Source organism: Mustela nigripes, chromosome 1 (genome assembly GCF_022355385.1).
Source record: "Mustela nigripes isolate SB6536 chromosome 1, MUSNIG.SB6536, whole genome shotgun sequence".
Lineage (NCBI taxonomy): Eukaryota > Metazoa > Chordata > Mammalia > Carnivora > Mustelidae > Mustela > Mustela nigripes.
In genome coordinates this window covers 30202410-30219591 of record NC_081557.1, presented here as the reverse complement: position 1 = coordinate 30219591, position 17182 = coordinate 30202410, and the positions used below count along the sequence as shown (strand labels likewise).

At 41.8% G+C, this 17182-nt stretch overlaps 1 protein-coding gene across 1 annotated transcript in view; it reads left to right on the top strand.

Annotated features, from left to right (window-relative positions):
* Positions 1-1975: 1975 nt before the first annotated feature.
* SLC17A6 (solute carrier family 17 member 6) overlaps positions 1976-17182 on the top strand; it is a 44741-nt gene continuing 29534 nt past the window's right edge. The window contains exons 1-3 of the mRNA XM_059391313.1: positions 1976-2435; positions 5169-5421; positions 6972-7090. Of these exons, the coding sequence (XP_059247296.1) occupies positions 2350-2435; positions 5169-5421; positions 6972-7090 (458 nt within the window). The 5' untranslated portion in view covers positions 1976-2349. The remainder of the gene's footprint in view (positions 2436-5168; positions 5422-6971; positions 7091-17182) is intronic.

The window sequence follows — 17182 nt, the reverse complement described above, 5'->3', positions numbered from 1 at the left end:
AGTTTTATATCACCCTCCTAACTTCACAGATATTTATCTAACTTCTATTTTTTATTTATCTAACTTCTACTTCCCAGAATTCCAAAATCATGGAATACCTAAGTGAATGTGATCTAATGAACTTGGTCACTAAAGAACTGAAAAAAACAAATATTTTGAAAATCACCCTGGATGAGTAAAATCCTGGTTAACTTGAACCTTTTATTTGGAAGGAGATAGATGTGTATGTGTGCGTGTGTGTGTTTCTTTCTTACACTAGATCATCTTTGGGGATAGCATTTTGAAGGATTCCAGAGTTCCAGTGTTTTAGAAAAATCTGGTTCACTGTTTCATAGGGATATATATTTTAATACATATTTATCAAAATGATATATTGATATATAATATAACTTAATAATGGCAGATAGTTTTAGCTATTGTTGATTATCTTTTTTTGACTATCCATTCACTGTATACATAGGGAACATTCTTACATGATTCTGTATTTAGATCCATACTTTAGAGATTTGGTCCCAAAATCCCTAAGAAAAATCTACCCCCCTGTTGGCTTAAATAAAATCCAAAGATTTTGACCTTCATAATGTGGCTCAAGGGCAATCAGTTTTGTAATCACTTGGCTGAATGGCATCTAAGAGGTTTGTGATTCATGTTAAATGCATTAATAATTAACATTAAGCTAGCATAGCTTTCTTGCTTTGCTTAATGAAATAGATTCATTGATGCTATGCCTATGTATGTGATAACAAAAGTCTTATATTAATGTCTCTCTAGAATTCTTCTTTAGGGGAAGATGGTACCAAAAAATCACATTTTAAAGGAATATAAGTGATTTCAAATAAATCTTGAAAATATCATTACTCATAATTTGTTAACAAGCACAAGATATAGCCACAAATTTTCTCGGTATTTGATATTTCCATAGTGTGCTGTAAATCAGTTAAGTGAAGAATCATAAAATTCTAAGGAATTTATATTAAACTGGCTGTATTTTACTTAACCAAGGGCACTGAGGTTGCAACTCATCTTTTCTTTCTCTTTCTCTCCCTTTGCTCCTTCCCTTCCTGCCTTCCTCCTTCTGCTCTCTCTCTCTTTCTCTCCCTTTCCTTCTTCCTCTCTCCCGCCTTCACTCCTTTCTTCCTTTTTATCAGAAATTAAAACGAAACACATGAACAATATAATTATACATTCTGTGTACAAATGTTTTATATCCCAGGGAGACCAAGTGCCCCAGAATTCCACAAACATAAATGAAATATGTCGTAAGCTTCCTTCCCTGCAACACTGTCCGAGCTGGCGGTAGCGCGCTGGGCAAATGTAGGAAACTAGAAGTAACTTGTCAATTTTTAATGAAGTCTTCCTCCTTTGAAGAGCCAAATGCACCATTCTCTCTGCAAACTCTGGCGATGATGACATATTTTCACTTGGTTTCCATAGCATCCAATGCTGAAGACTCCCAGAGTGGTTCTTGGTCAGGACGATCCACCCAGCTCCCTTAGAAAGTTGGCGACCTGGCCAGCCAAAAGCAGCTTTCCGTTATCCGGAAACTTACTCTGTCCGTGGTGCTGAACAATTTTGCCGAGACGCGCCTTAACGGGCGCTGTCAGGAGCGCTGAAGAAATCTTTCCTGACGCTGCCCAAATCAGAACTGTGTGTCTGTTATTTACTCACGTCCTCAAAAAGCAGCAAGCTTTCTCCATCTTAATTCGACACTACCGCAGAGCAGAGTTGCGCCGGCGTGAGGAAAGGAGATCATAGGCAAGGAGGAAAAACTAACAGCAGCATTGCTCACCTGAGACCTCAGATGCTCCCATGAGTTTTGGAGGTGCTCTGCTCCCTACAGCAAAGACACCATTAAAAAAAAAACAAAAACAAAAACAAAAAAACACTATTCTTCTGACTTTGCTTTTACACAAAGGTTCTGTGATATTCCTGCTCCTCCGTTTAAAAGCCAGAGGATTTGACAGCAATAAGGTTTTCAAAACCCGGAATTTGCATTGTTTTTCAGTGCACTGACTTCCAGGACAAGGACTCATCTGCACCCGCCCAAATACCATGGCACTGCGTGCGCCCTTTGCCACCGGATCCTCCCCTTCCAATGAGACTTTCTGATTGTGTCTACCAACTTTCCTATTAGGAAACCCGTGGGTTGCTTGCAGCTATTCTCTTGTATTCTCTTTCTCACTCCCTCCCCTCTCTCACTCACACTCTTGCTGGAGGCACACCAATACCGTTCCGCTGAGAAGAAAAAGCCCACAACTACCTAAGCGATTAAGACAATATGCGCAACTCTCGCCTTTCATAGCCACCACTATTTAAATCTGGCAAGAGCCAACACCAGTCTTTGCAAGAATGGAGTCGGTAAAACAAAGGATTCTGACCCCAGGAAAAGAGGGGCTAAAGAATTTTGCTGGAAAATCCCTTGGCCAGATCTACAGGTAAGAGAAAGCAAACCCTTGTTTGCCTGGGGCTCAGCATGAAAAAAAAATCTACAAAGCTATTTCTGTAAACCCTGGTTGCTTTGAGAGATTGTAATATGATCAGGAAGTCTTTTTTTGTTGTTGTTGTTGTTGCTCACTGCTTAAGTGGGGCTGCTCTGGAAACCTGCTTATTAATTCAGGAATGTTGTACTAAATGAACCTGTCTGCTTTGTGTGTGTGTATGTGTGTGTTTTTTGTCTTGGTACCTGCAGATTTTCATCCTTTCCTACCCAGGATTTATCCTCTGTACAATTGAGAAATGACCAGCACCTGTTCAGAGAATCTGTTTTGGTGCTTATAATCACAACTAATTAAATTCCTTTGATGCAGACAAATGAATTTTAAAAATACAACTCTCAAAAAATTAACCAAGAAATTCCAAAGAGTAAGGGCAGAAGGAAATTTAGACCTCAGTTTCAAAACCACTCAAGTAGAGAATCTCCCAGTGGAATCTTCCTCATGTGCTGAAGGAAGAAGAATCAAAATATATCAATAATTAATAGCTAAAGCAGCTCTTCTCTCAGAACCCGAAACAATGTATATGTATTTTAACTATTTGACTTCTTCCAGAAGTCTATTTCTTGCATGGCAAATGTCACAGTGTTCATAAGAAAAGCCATTATGATAACCTGCAAAATGACTTCGAGTATTAGAAATGATTTAATTTTGTTTTTCTCCCTGTAGTCAATGTACTAATTATACTGAAAATTTTACACCTTTCAAGAATATTGCCTGAATACACTTTTCTTAATAATATGAACAAAATCAAGAAGAGAGGGCAGAAACAGAAGGATAAACGGTTCCAAGACAACGCTAATTTTCACATTTGGGAAATTGAATTCTTTAGAAATGTATAGAAAATGTAAAGAAAATGACCAATGCACTTCCTGATTTTCCAAATCTCTTTGGCTTTGGTGGGCTTCCTGTAGGCACCATCATGCATCTATGCGGCAGTAGATACCGCAAGGGCCCTGCAGTCCGCAGCTGTCCTGGAAAGAGCTATTCTTTCCCAGCTCAATTGCCATCAGGTAGGGAGTTCAGGTGCATAGTACAGCTTTGCATATATCAGCTAAAGCCAATGTAAAAAAAAAAAATCACATTAGGTACATTATTTTTTTCTCCAAGAATAAATAAATTGTCATATGTTCTGACGGTGCGATTGGACTTTAAAAATAAGCAGTAACATAGTTGCAAAAGCCTTCATGACCTATTCTCCAGGTGATATTTTGTAGAATTTGGAAGTCTAATGTTGTGTTCTCGTAGCCTCAAATTGCTTAGCAGTCAGCTCCCAACCTGTGCATTCTTGGAATTGATCTTCAAGTTTCATTCGCTTTACTCTCATGTGTGTGAAAATAATTGTGTGTGAATATATAATTTAAATGGGCAGACAGAAAAATAAACCACATGGTGGATTAAAACACACCTGTGAATTGCAAACGGGGAAGTTCTTTGTTTAAATATCGAAAGTATCCATCTCAAGGGTCCACAGTGATTCTACTGTTCACATTAATTCTTTTTTTTTCTTCTTTTTAAAATAGACATATCACGGATATCTTGTGGGCTAGAACACCCTTAGTTTTTAGTAAAACCATGCCATGCCATTGCCCGGCTTTCCTCTTCTCCCTGCCCCCTTCCCTCAAGGACAAAAACCTAAAAGGAACTGAATTAGACCTGTGAATTCTTGTGAAATACAAGGCAAATTTAAAAACACCAAACAAAGCATAAATGAGATCTACATTGGTGTGGAACATCTTACCAGAGTTGATTTGGGGCACGTTTGTATATCTGGGAGTTGCATTTTACGTCTTTGGAAATCTGCCCATGACATTTTTCAGTGTTTGTAACCGAGATAGTAATGACGCAAGATTGTGAATAATTAATTATTCATGTTCTGGCAGTGGGAAGCTTAGGTGTCGGCCATATGCTGCGAGGCCTTTGTTTCAAACTGGAGTAACAAGGAAAAGAAAGTAAGATATGTGACAGGAGAGTAAACGTTGAACTAGCAGCCCGGGACTGGAGGAATGGGCAGTAGAATGCGCGTGTTACACTCTCAGACAGCTTTCACGGACCCCCGCGTGGGCACCGGTCTGGAGAGGCCTTAGTCCCTCGGGTCCCCGGGCTCAGCTGGGGCGTGGGATCACGCATCCTTAACCCAGAAAGCTTCAACTTGGCTGGGAAGGAAGGGGTAGCCCGGGTGCAGGACTGAGCTGGGCTGGCCTGCAGAGGCGGGCCCCAGGAGGCTGGGTGGCTGGGTAACTGCGTGTCGCTGGTGGTAAAGCAGGGTGGACAGGAGGAATCGACAAGCGTTCGGACCAGGCGCGGCTCCGGTGTCCCATTCCCTCCTAAACTACAGACCCAGCGAGAAAGTTAGGCCCAAACGGCCTGTCAGTGAATCTAGGTGCTGCAGGATGGATCCCGAGGGAATGGGGGCTCGATGCCCCCGGCCAGACTGTATTAAAGTTGAAGAGATGCTACCGCAGGGAGGGGGACTGGCAGGAGCCTGGAGAGCCGGGGAGGTCCCAAAGCCTGGTGGCGCCCTAGCACCCTAACTCCAGAAGTAGTCGAACGTGTCAGCGCCCCTCCCCCCAGCCCTGACGGGTCCTGGGAATTGGGGTGGGCGGGCGTCGGGGGTGCCTAACCCGCCGCGTCCTTGCCTTTCCCCCGCCCCCCGCCCCCCGCTCTGCCGCTCAGGGTACTGGAGAAGAAGCAAGACACCGGGGAGACCATCGAGCTGACGGAGGATGGGAAGCCCCTGGAGGTGCCAGAGAAGAAGGCTCCACTCTGCGACTGCACCTGCTTCGGCCTGCCGCGTCGCTACATCATCGCCATCATGAGCGGCCTGGGCTTCTGCATCTCCTTCGGCATCCGCTGCAACCTGGGCGTGGCCATCGTGGACATGGTCAACAACAGCACCATCCACCGCGGGGGCAAGGTCATCAAGGAGGTGGGCAGCCGCTGGCTTGTGGGTTCGCAAAGCCACATCACCTGTTTGAGCTCCATTCCCCCCCAGTGAACGAGGAAGCCTGGCTGCTCGCTCAGTCCCCTGCTAGCACCGCCGTTCTAAAGCAGGAGTAGACCCGCGGTAGCAGTATTACCTCCCCCTTTCGTTCCTGCTCTCAGGGCCTTCCTTTTCTCACCTGCAAAGTGGAAAATAGCATCTAGCTTACTTGATTTTTGTGGCGTGACTTCATACGAGAAGTTGCATAATGTCCGTTAAATTTAAATCGAAATGTGTATATATATATATATATATATATATATATATATATATATATATATTTCACTCGGAAGAGTAGGGCTGCGTATCAGTGATCATGTCCCCCTGGTTCCCTCCAATTCCTGCCAAGCATTCTTAATAATAAAAATGAAACAAAACCGAAATCAAATAAACTGTGGGCATGTCGGCACTTCCCATGGAAGGGCCTCTAGGAACTATCCACTAAACTGGTGGAGAAGAGCCGCCGCTCGGAGTGCCTCGAGGTCACAGGGAATTCAGTCCCGTAATCTCGTGAATGTGTTGGGGTGAGGCCCAGGGAAAGGAGGGTCAACGTCAAAGTCCCCGAAACCCGGATCTGAGCGACCGCGAGCAAGGGCTGGGAGAAAATTCCGGAACCGACTATGCACGAGAAGCGGTGAACGCTGCTGGGCCCGGGGGATTCCGGGAGACCCTGCAAAGTGCATTCGGGTTCAAAATACTATTCAAAAGGAGAAAACGGATCCTCAGTGCCCCTGGCGGGATTAGCACTCCTTTGCCTTTGAGATGCAGATATTTACTTTAAGGTTCACCTTGTGGGGCCGCCTAGGATAGCTAGGGCGGAGCTAGGCCTTGACCTTCAGACACACCCGACCCCAGCTCTTAAGACCCTCCCGAACAAATTCTCCTCTCCACTGGCCACCCCAACCCCCCCACCAATTCCCAAGGCTACTCCAAATCTTTCTGGCCTACGCCCAACCCTATTTTGCAGGGACGACCCTTTCCTCTGGCTCCTCCAACCTCCTCACCTTCGGTACCAAGTGCCCACTTCCTTCGTCAGAATTCCCGTGGTTGGATCTCATTCTGGAAGCGACCCCACTACCGCATTAGTACTGGCTGGTGTTAGCTAAACGGACCCGGCTCAGGGGTCGCTATCCCCAGCCAGCAAACGGAACCTCTCCGTGGAGAGTTCTAATTTCCAAAACTGGAGCTCAGAGGAGTCCTCAGAGACCGAGGGGATCAGACCTGCCTGACGGTAGTCGGGGAGCAAACCCAAGGCGTCCAACTTCGCCATTAATGGCAATACATTTCAAATGAGCACAGTTTTCCGTTAAAAAGAAGCATCTCTTCTCTAGAAGAAGGTATACATTCAATTTTGTCAGAAAACGAAAATTCAGCCACCTCCACCTCCAGAATGCAGGGAGTGCCCGGGGGGTTGAGGGCTCCTGAACGTGAGTCTGCAGCCCAAACACTGACTCTACTCTTTCCCTCCACCCCGTTCTTTCCCCCTACCCCCACAGAAAGCCAAATTCAACTGGGACCCAGAAACCGTGGGGATGATCCACGGTTCTTTCTTTTGGGGCTACATCATCACCCAGATTCCGGGCGGCTACATCGCGTCTCGGCTGGCCGCGAACAGGTAACGCGCCCGCAGGGCTGGGGGTTCTTGTGCCTCGGAAGGGACATCAGAGGCTGGGGGCAGGGATGACAGCCCTTCGGGACTGGAACTCCTGCGTGAGGTCTCCTGGTTCCCGGGCACCTCCGCTCTCGGGGCTGGAACTGCTGGTGCCTCCTTCCAGAATTCGGCACCCAAGAGAATGTGGGCTCGTCAGGCTGGGCGCCGGTTGCCGCTTCCTCTCTGATCTGGCTGAGCCAACTTTACTCCAAATGGTCGACATGCCTTATGGCCTGGTAGGAACTGAGACCGGGAGAGGAGTGGACCGAGCCAGGAGTGAGCCGCTGGGTGCACAAAGGGGACGGGGACGTACTATGTGTGCGTGCGTGTGTGTGTGTGTGTGTGTGCGCGCGCGCGTGTGCATGCTTGTGTGTGTGTGTGTGTGTGTGTGTGTGTGTGTGTGGTTAGGGGGATAGCGACACGTGCTGCACTCTCGCCAGTGCGCCCCCTCGGGTGCCCGGGTCCCTCTGGTGCTGACCTCCCGGCAGGGCGCATCGAACGCCGGGCGGCGGAGCCGCCCAGATGGTGCTCTGGATCTGAAGGATTTGTCTCTATGGAGGCAGGCGGGACTTCAGGCGCCCGGGGTGCGATTCCACCTGTTAATGAGCGCCAGTGAGTAGGGGCGGGGTTGGGGACTGAGCTCAGCTGAGTCCTGAGGCTTCCAGCTAGCAGCGGGGACAGCAGCCCAGGTCCTAGAGCCATCTCCAGGGATGCCACTGGGGTCACTTGCAGAGACACCCCTAAGTATGGGGCATAAAGACTGGTGGGGTGGTGATGTTTAGGAGCACAGCCTGGCCACTGCAGGGTGAGAGGCAGCTTTATCTGCTTCATTGGGTATATTAAGATAAATAAAACTAAATGCATTCTCAAGGCTGAATTATAAAACTGAGAAGGAACTCTGGCACTCACCTTTTCAAGTGTTGCTTCATAGAGAATCCCCCCACCCCAAGACTTCAGATCTTTCTTCAGATTTTGTATCTGTGACTTCACCTCCCCTCCCCCTCATCCAAAGTTAGATTTTCTTGAGCTGGGGACACTCTAGTCTTGATCCCCTTTTTGCTTTTGCTTTCATAAACTGGTTCCTTCTCATTTCTCAATCTCCTAGGAGGCCTCTTTCAGTGGCTTTTGTCACCTAAGATCCCATTCATCAGCAGTGACTTCCTGCCCAAGATTTTTCTGTCCCCTGCAAAGCCTCAGGAAGAATTGTGGCAAATTTATTTTAGTCTTCACAATTGCTTGGGCCAGGATTTTTGGACAGCCCTTCAAAAGAACAGAGTAAAAGATTAGGAATAGTGCCTTTTGAATATCATCTTTACCCTGACATCAGGATGGTTAGTACTCAGACCCAATAAGAGACAAACTATTCTTTTAAAAAAGGAATCATTTAAAAATGAAAATCATTAACTATCTAGAAAACCCAATTCTATGGATGGGATAAATCAATTTAAGAAAATATGTCCTTAAATAGTACTGGTAATAAACATATTACATTTTTGGATCCCTAAGTCCCAATGTCTCGAATCTTTTTTTTTCTCCTCAATTTTTTTTTTTTTCTGAGTCAAAATAAGCTTCCTAGAAAGATAGTCCAAACGCGTTTGTGAAATATTTTCACTTCAGGGGGAAAACAACCAATAATTCACAAAAAACCAACAATGATACAAGAAACTCAAAATAATGTGAAATGTAACAATAATGGCTGTGCCTTTAAGGTTTTTTCAGAGTCAAAACCTTCAGCTTGCCAATTGTTAAAATGCTAACATCTTCCTGCCAGGAAAAAACACCAGGGATGCCCCAGCTTTCCCTCTTTGTAACACTGGGAGGTCAATAAACAGGTTTTCCTGGTTAAAAAAAAAAAAAAGAAAAGAAAAAAGCCATCTCATTTCTATACTACCATTTTGTTATGTTTAGTGAAGACTCATGCTAACTCAGGTTCTAATTCATTTGGTAGATTTTTTTTTAAAGGAAAAATTTGTGAACTTTAGAAGTCACATTTGGATCTCAAGTCATCTTACCTTTGTATAGCTATTCAGGGAAGAGAAACTTAGTATCTTCATAATGTTTTCAATGTCTTGTGCTCTCCAAGACTGAGAAAGCTAAAATTTATTGTAAAATATGACCAACATAATAGAAGATAAAGACTAACTTCCTTATCAGATCTTTGGGTTTTGACATCTTTGTCTCACTTAAAAGATATAACATAATATTACAAATAGTTGAAGCCTCCTGTGAAAACAGGTTTAAAAAATGTACAACATTCCCTTTTCTGATGATGAAGAATTGTATCCTAAGAAAAATATACAAAAAGAAAATATAATAAAAACCATAAATTAATCACACAGAGACCTTATTGTTAACATGTTGATAAATGTTCAAATAGTCCTATATATAAGCTACATAGAATTTTATCTTAGAACTTTATTTTTTAACACAAAATCTGAGAGATTTAAAATTGGTTGCAAAGATGTACATTTCCTAGTATGACCCTTTTTCAGAAATAGAAAAAACAATACAGCAAGACAAGTTTTCCACAGACAAATATTGTATGCCTATTTAAATCAACTTCTCCCTATAGATCATCTAATAGTAGAACAAGATTTCCCTTGAGTGGGATACTGGGGACAGATTCCTTTCCCTCTAGGTGGAAAAGCTCGCTTTGGAAAATGTTTGCCATCACAGTTACGGGTGGAACTGGAGTAGAGGAACTGAGATGTGTGAACACTGCTCCCCTTGAGAGAAGGGCTCCTGGATACACCTCCTGGGCAAATTTCTCAATGAAAAACCAACAGCAATGATGTGCCTTCTCCATTTTATGCTTTAAGCAAAGGCAGCTGCACCCTTGGTCAGAATACAGAGTCTTGGTCCCTTTTCTGGTCAGATTCTAAGTATTCTTACTTCCTTCTTCATTGAGAAAAAAAGCTAGGGAAGAGAAATCTCAGTCCCAGGGGAGGACTCTGGCATCATTTTTTCCTTTGTCTTTTCTTAAAGGGCTACAGCACGTCCTGGACAGGAGACTAGTCACCTCCCTGGAGGGCTTTGGGGTGAGGAATCCAAAGAAGATTCCTTACAAAATCTGCAGTTTTTCTAGATGAGGACATATTTACTACAGTGATAACAGTGTGTTGGGGGAACTTAATGTTGCCTCTAAACAGTACAAGACACGGGGCTTACGTTAATCCAGATCATTACAAATGTGGACTTGCTAAGGATTATTTTTATCTTGCATTTTGACTGATTAAGAGCCTAGGCAAGTACTTAACAGGAAAAACAACAGAATTTTTGCAAAGGACATAATCAAGGATGGTCAGATTTGTCAAATACTTGGTCAACGTTATGTTTTCAATGGACAATATGATCTTCACCCTGGACAATATTATCTTCCTTCTTTCTAGGGGGCAATAGTGTATGAACCTTATTTAAAACTTTTTCCAGTCCTCCTCATATCTTCTTGATCTGCCAATGGTGATTTAGTTTTTTTACATGGCCCTTATGGTCAGCTGTCCTACCAGTATTTTACTTATTTATCTTTTGGTTTTGTCCAATAAAGTGTAAGCTCCATTAAAGCAAGCAATTGTATCCACGTTGTTCTCACTGTTCTATCCCTAGTATCCCTATGGCCCAAGACAGATATTTGTTGAATAAATAAAATGAAAGTGGCTGGGCTTAAAAAAAAAAAAAAAAAAAAAAGCAGTATGGCAGAGTGGTTAAGATACAGGTTCTAAAGACAAACCATGTAGGTTCAGACTCCTAAAGGTACTACTTAATAAAAGAATAACATAAAATATTACTAACTCCTCTGAACTTCAGTTTATATTTCTGTAAAAGGGGACTAATCAAAGCACCTACTTAATATGAGTATCATGTCAGCTAAATAAAGAATATGTGTAAGGTTCTTAGAAGTGCCTGGACCTCATTAGATGTTGGCTGTTATCATTTATTATTATTATTATTTTTAAAAGATTTTATTTATTTATTTGACAGAAAGAGATCACAAGTAGGCAGAGAGGCAGGCAGAGACAGTAGGAAGCAGGCTCCCTGCTGAGCAGAGAGCCCAGGACCCTGGGATCATGACCTGAGGTGAAGGCAGAGGCTTTAACCCACTGAGCCACCCAGGAGCCACCCTAGTATCATTTATTATTAATAAAGCCCTAACTTCAGAAAAAATGAAAGAATAAGTAATATCTTAAGGCCATTCTTTATTATTTATGTTTAAATTTGTCTTAAGTATTAGTAATGCAAAGGGATTATTTCTATTGTGCTGAAAATGCATCTTTCCACTCATCACATTTCTAGCTTTATTAAATTTATTTCCTCATACACATTATTCCAGCTAAAATATTGCCCACTGAAAATGCCTTAAGTCTCATTTGAAGGACTGTCTTAGGAAACCTCTTTAGCCAAGGGATAGAGAGTGCTAGTAATTCAATGCATTCAGTCTTGAATTCTAGTCTAGTATTGTAAAAACACTTAAATCCATTTAAGTCTGAGATTAGACCTCTCTGTAGAAAGTTACAGTTTATTTCCTCCTACTCCTCTTTTTTATTTAAAAAGGGTTTAATTCCTGGTCCAACGTTTTGTCTTTCCAGGTATTTCTTGGGTTTCTAACTTGGCTTTTGCTAAAGAAAAAAAATAGTTCTTTATTTGAATAATGAGGATCCTGTTTTTAACAGGCAGCGAAGTTTAGCTAACAGAAAGAACTAATGTTAGGGGGAGATAAGGCTCATCTAATCCAGTCTTCTCACTTAGAGACCAGGAAAGGGAAATAGAGAATCAGGGAGGTGGTGGTGCCTTGCCCAGGATCACAAAGAGATTGGGACTAAAACTCAGGTGGCCAGTGCATGACCTCAGGCTATCTCTACACTGAAATTTAGCATCTCTGCTTGATACCATGTACTTCACCATAAAGTTCACTTTCAGGAGCAAGCTGAGCCAACTGCTCTCTCAATGAGTGCCTACAATCTATCATGCCCCAAATCCAGGAGAGAAATCCAAGAATTAGAAAGAGAAGCCTTAGGTCTTAGGTTTTGGTGGCAGGAGAAACATACTGTATTTTTGTGTGTGTATGGACTCCCAAACAATTTGGCTATATAGCATGAATGATTCTGTTCTTTTCTTTGCAAGAGACAAAAACCTAAACTTGATAATGGCTTAGACAAATAGTGTGGTTTTCTATAGGAGAAAATAGTGGCATTTAGAACTTTTTCTCTGTACCTAGCACTTTGGTAGTATGTGGGCTTCTGCAATCATTGAGCATCACTGGGCAAGGGGGTGAGAGTTCTGGGGCGGGGGTTGGGATTAAAAAAAAAAAAAGGAAGAGATTCTTCCTTGGGATTTTGATGGCTACAACTCAATTCATACCACTGTTATGAAAGAGAGAGCAGTTTATACTTAAAAATCAACAAATTCAAATGCCTGGATTTTAAAACTGTTAACTCATGTGAACTTGCATTTATCAAAATGAAATTTGGTATACTTTAGGTAAATATTCTGGCTTGCCTGATTCTGAAAAATTCTCTTGTGAAAGGGATTTTCAGAAAGAGAGGAATGAAGATACTTTTAACATAACATCTTCATATTTTAAGCCCAGGAAGGGACAATTTTACCAATGTTATTCTTTTTCCTTCACAGAAATAAAACAATGAAGATGTGCTTTATTTACTGGAATAAGCACTGGAAATTAATTCTTAAGTGTGATTACCAAACACATATGCAAACATTATCTATCTATCATCTATCTATCTATCTATCTATCTATCTAACTATCTATCTATCATCTCTCACTCATTTTTTTCCTCTCTACTAACCTATCCATTGCAACATCTACATTGCAGGGACTCCTTAACCCTTCCGGTGAGAAACATTTGCAAATTCCTTTTGTAGGAGAAAATCATTCCGCCGATGAACATAAAGCTGTGGCAAGTGACCACCATCCTGCTGTGGTGGAAATATTTTATCACCATCCGGTCCGTTAGGGCCAGAGGTGACTGTGTTTCACTCCTCCAGCATCTCACTGCCTTCCCATTGTGGGCTCTGTAGGGACAAAGCAGAAGAGACTTCCTTTTTCTGACAAAAGAAAATGCCTCTCCACAAGATGAATAAATGGATCGAGAGAGAGAGAGAGAGAGAGAGAGAGAGAGGGAGGGGGTCCCTAAGGGCTGGCACGTGGTTTGCTGACAGGAGCTTCTCTTTCCTTCGATTCTCTTCTCCTCTGGCCCTTTACTAGCTCTGACTTCCCCTGTGGCTGCCACAGTCAACTACTGCAGTGCAGAGGCAGCCTCTGGAGGGGAGGGCCGTGATTTTGAGGGAGGAGAGAGTCAGGTGGGCAGCTGGTGGAATGATTGTCCCGCTGCCATATGCCACTGTTGGGGCTGTCTAATTTCTCTGTCATGAGTGATGAAGTCATTTTTACAACTTAATGATGTACCAAGGGACCCAGAGGGCTGGCTTGTGCTTGTGTATTCCTTTTTAAATACGGGAATGGTGCGTCAGATGTGACAAAGGGAGGCGCCTGAGCCCTGATTTGATTAGATTAAATAGATTAAGCAGCCTGAATCAGTCTATTCCTACAGACCCTCTTGGACAGGCTTAGTGCCACACCTGGGGTGAGGAACACTAGTTCCCTGTTAAGTGACAAGCCACTGTCCAAATGGAAATGGATTGATCGATTTGGGGAAAATGGATATCATCTGTAGAAGTGACAAGTCACCAGTGTTCCTGTCACCTCTACCAGGCAAATCCTTTTGGGGTGGGCTTGGTAGCTGGGGGTGTTTGTGGCCGTGGGTCATAGAGAAATAATGGGACTGAGAATTTCACAGCTAACTCACCCTGGAGCACACGGAATGTTTATCATCAGGCAGGGGTGAGGCAGGTTTTCAGCAATTGCATTTGCTTTTCCAAACAGGGACACTGCGTGCTTCTCAATTTTGAGAATCTGTTTAATAATATAGAGCCTCCTACCACACACACACACACACACACACACACACACACATGCATACACACCCATGTCCTTAATGTCATTCTGTGTAAGAGAATATAATCATTTCACAATGGAAGACAAAGAAGAGAGAGAGATAGTGTGTGTTTGAACTTAAAAATAAGCAAATTGAATTCATTTTAATATGCCATTTGTTGCAGGGGAAATCATGAGGAAAACAACAATTTTAAGTAGCTTTCAAGTGGTTTATCATTTTGAAAAGCAATCTTAATAAGCAAATGGCCCTTATTTCACAGAGATTATAATGTCCTTTGAGCAATGGAGAGCACCCATCAGTTTCTGATCCTGTTCTTAAGGCATTTGAAATATTAAGATTTTTCACATTCACTTTGCATGTTTCTTTGCCTTTTTTTTCCCCCCTTGGCTCATTTACTGACACCCATCTCTGATTTATATTCACAAACATGGGTTTTTCACGTAGAACTTTAGCTGCCAATTAGACAAGGAAAAGGACTTGAGGAGAAATGAACTATCATGCTAGTTGAGATGCAACGTGCTCTATGGCACTTCAAGATTGGCGATATTTATTTATCTAATAACTTTATGATGGCTTAATTAATTGTTCAGTGAAAGGAATGGTTTAGTTAAGTTTATTGCTGAAAATTTTTGTGTAATTTGTTAGTATTTTCAGTATTTTCATATATATATGTATGTGTTTTCAGTATTTTCATATATATATGTATGTATTAAAAATAGACAAGTATTTATTTGGGAAAATTTGTTTCTAGAAAATGTGTTTTTTTAAAAAAAGATTTTATTTATTTATTTGACAGAGAGAGGGATCACAAGTAGGCAGAGAGGCAGACAGAGAGGGGGCGGGAAACAGGCTCCCCCTGAGTGGGGAGCCTGACATGGGGCTCGATTCCAGGACCCTAAGATCATGATCTGAGCCAAAGGCAGAGGTTTAACCTGCTGAGCCACCCAGGCACCCCAAGAAAATATGTTTTTTTGAATAATAGTTCTTTATTTACCTATACATTATTCACCTTTACTTGGAATAACTGGAGGATCAGACCATAAGTGAGCTTCTAAACTGACATAGATTATAAAGCAAGCAAATAAAAAAATAAAACCCAGAATATAAATCAGAAATCAGCTTAATTTATCAAACATGTAATTGGTTACTTATATTGACTAGTCTTTTTTTTTATATTGACTAGTCTTAAATTGCTATTCTATAATTGACATTCATGAAAATATTCTCAAATAAACTACATTATTATTTGATAGGTCATTAAACTTAACATTTTGCCTATTGAAAAACATAGAAAATGTACCTGAGAAAATCCAAAATGAAATTTCAAAAGAAAAAAAAATTGTAAAAATGAACCTAAAAAGCAGCATAGATGTTCTTCTTAGGCCTACTTAAGTCAAGCAGTAACAAGATCGCTTAATTTATATGATGGAATAAAGGACAGTATTCTCCTTCCCGTAGTTAAGAAGAGTCTAGAAATCTAGCTTTTAGATTAAAATGGGGGAAAACAAAGCCAGCTCTACTGAATGGAAACCCAGAAGCGCTGCTCTAACCAGGCACAATGGAGAGGGATGAGTATCAGGAAAGCCTTTCAATCAACGTGAAGTAGATCATTCAGGGATAACATTTCTACCTCTCCCTAAATAGTACATTTGTACTGGGGTGGGAAGAGAGAGAAAGGATATGAGTTATAAATTGTTTCCTTAATTGCCCTAGTTCCCCATTTCAGGAAGCAGATGAAATTAGACTTGAATACAATACTCAATACATGTATTGCCAAACTTCTTATGTATAACCATCATCTTTCTTCCTCATAAAGACTCTGTAAGGCAGACATTCTTAACACTTGTTTAACTGATGAGAGAACTGAACAAAAAAATAGTACTTATTTCCCCAACGATTACTAGCTGATAAGAGGAAGAGCTGGGCTATCAACCCCAGTAGGTCTGATTTTAAAGGATGTGCTTCTTCACTAAACACATTTATCCTATGGAATAACTTTCTATGTGTTCTTTAGAATATTTATTTTAGGGGCCCCTGGGTGGCTCAGTGGGTTAAGCCTCTGCCTTCAGCTCAGGTCATGGTCTGGGGTTCCTGAGATCGAGCCCCATGTCGGGCTCTGCTCAGTGGAGAACCTGCTTCCCCCCTCTCTCTCTGCCTGCCTCTCTGCCTATTTGTGAGCTCTCTCTGTGTCAAATAAATAAAATCTTTTTAAAAAAATATTTATTTTACAATCCCTTTAAAAATTCACTATATTAATTAGTGCTGGGTTAGGCTCATAGGAAAGAACATGAATGTAGAATAATTTATAATATTTTTTGCATGATTTTGGTTTTTAGACAAGCCTTCTAATCAGGATAAACTTGGAAACCTATTATGTGGAGATTGCTTTCAGAGCGCAGTGCTATGAAATGCAATTATGTGTCAATGTTGGAACCAGTGCTAGAGATCATGAAACTCACAAGAACTGTAAATGTTTCGTAGTATATAATCTATTTCCTTCTACCTAGATAATCAAAAACATATTCAATGCTTATGTCTGTCTGTTGTTTGTTTGTTTGTTTGTTTTTGTTGACATCAGGCCAAACAAAACTATGACTGTCAAGCGTAATACAATATCATGATGAGGACATTAAAAATTAATAAATGGTGGGATTCTTTCAGAGGACAATATGTCATCTCTGAAGCATTACCACCTAATTTAATTTTGAATGCAGAGCTTTAGAGACTGTGGTTTCAAAGGCTGATGAGGATGCTGGGGTAAACAGAGACTGTGATGGCAGTGGGTTTTCAGAGATTCTGTAGTGTTGTTAGGAAGGCAAGGATGAGGTCAGCCCGGGCCAAGTACTTGAACTCAGTAACTCTCTCAAGTGAGGATTTATTCACAGGAATACTCTACATTCTGGTCCATGGCTGCCATCCTCTAGTTATTTTATGAGAGTAACTCAGCTACCTAGGATTAGTAGGATACCCAGAACAGTAGTTTATCCCCACTAAAAGCGCAAGAACAAGGAAATGGTCAATTGATTGAAAAGGATGTCAGGATAATAAAGACTCGAAGAAGAAAGATCTGTTCTAACCCACATAT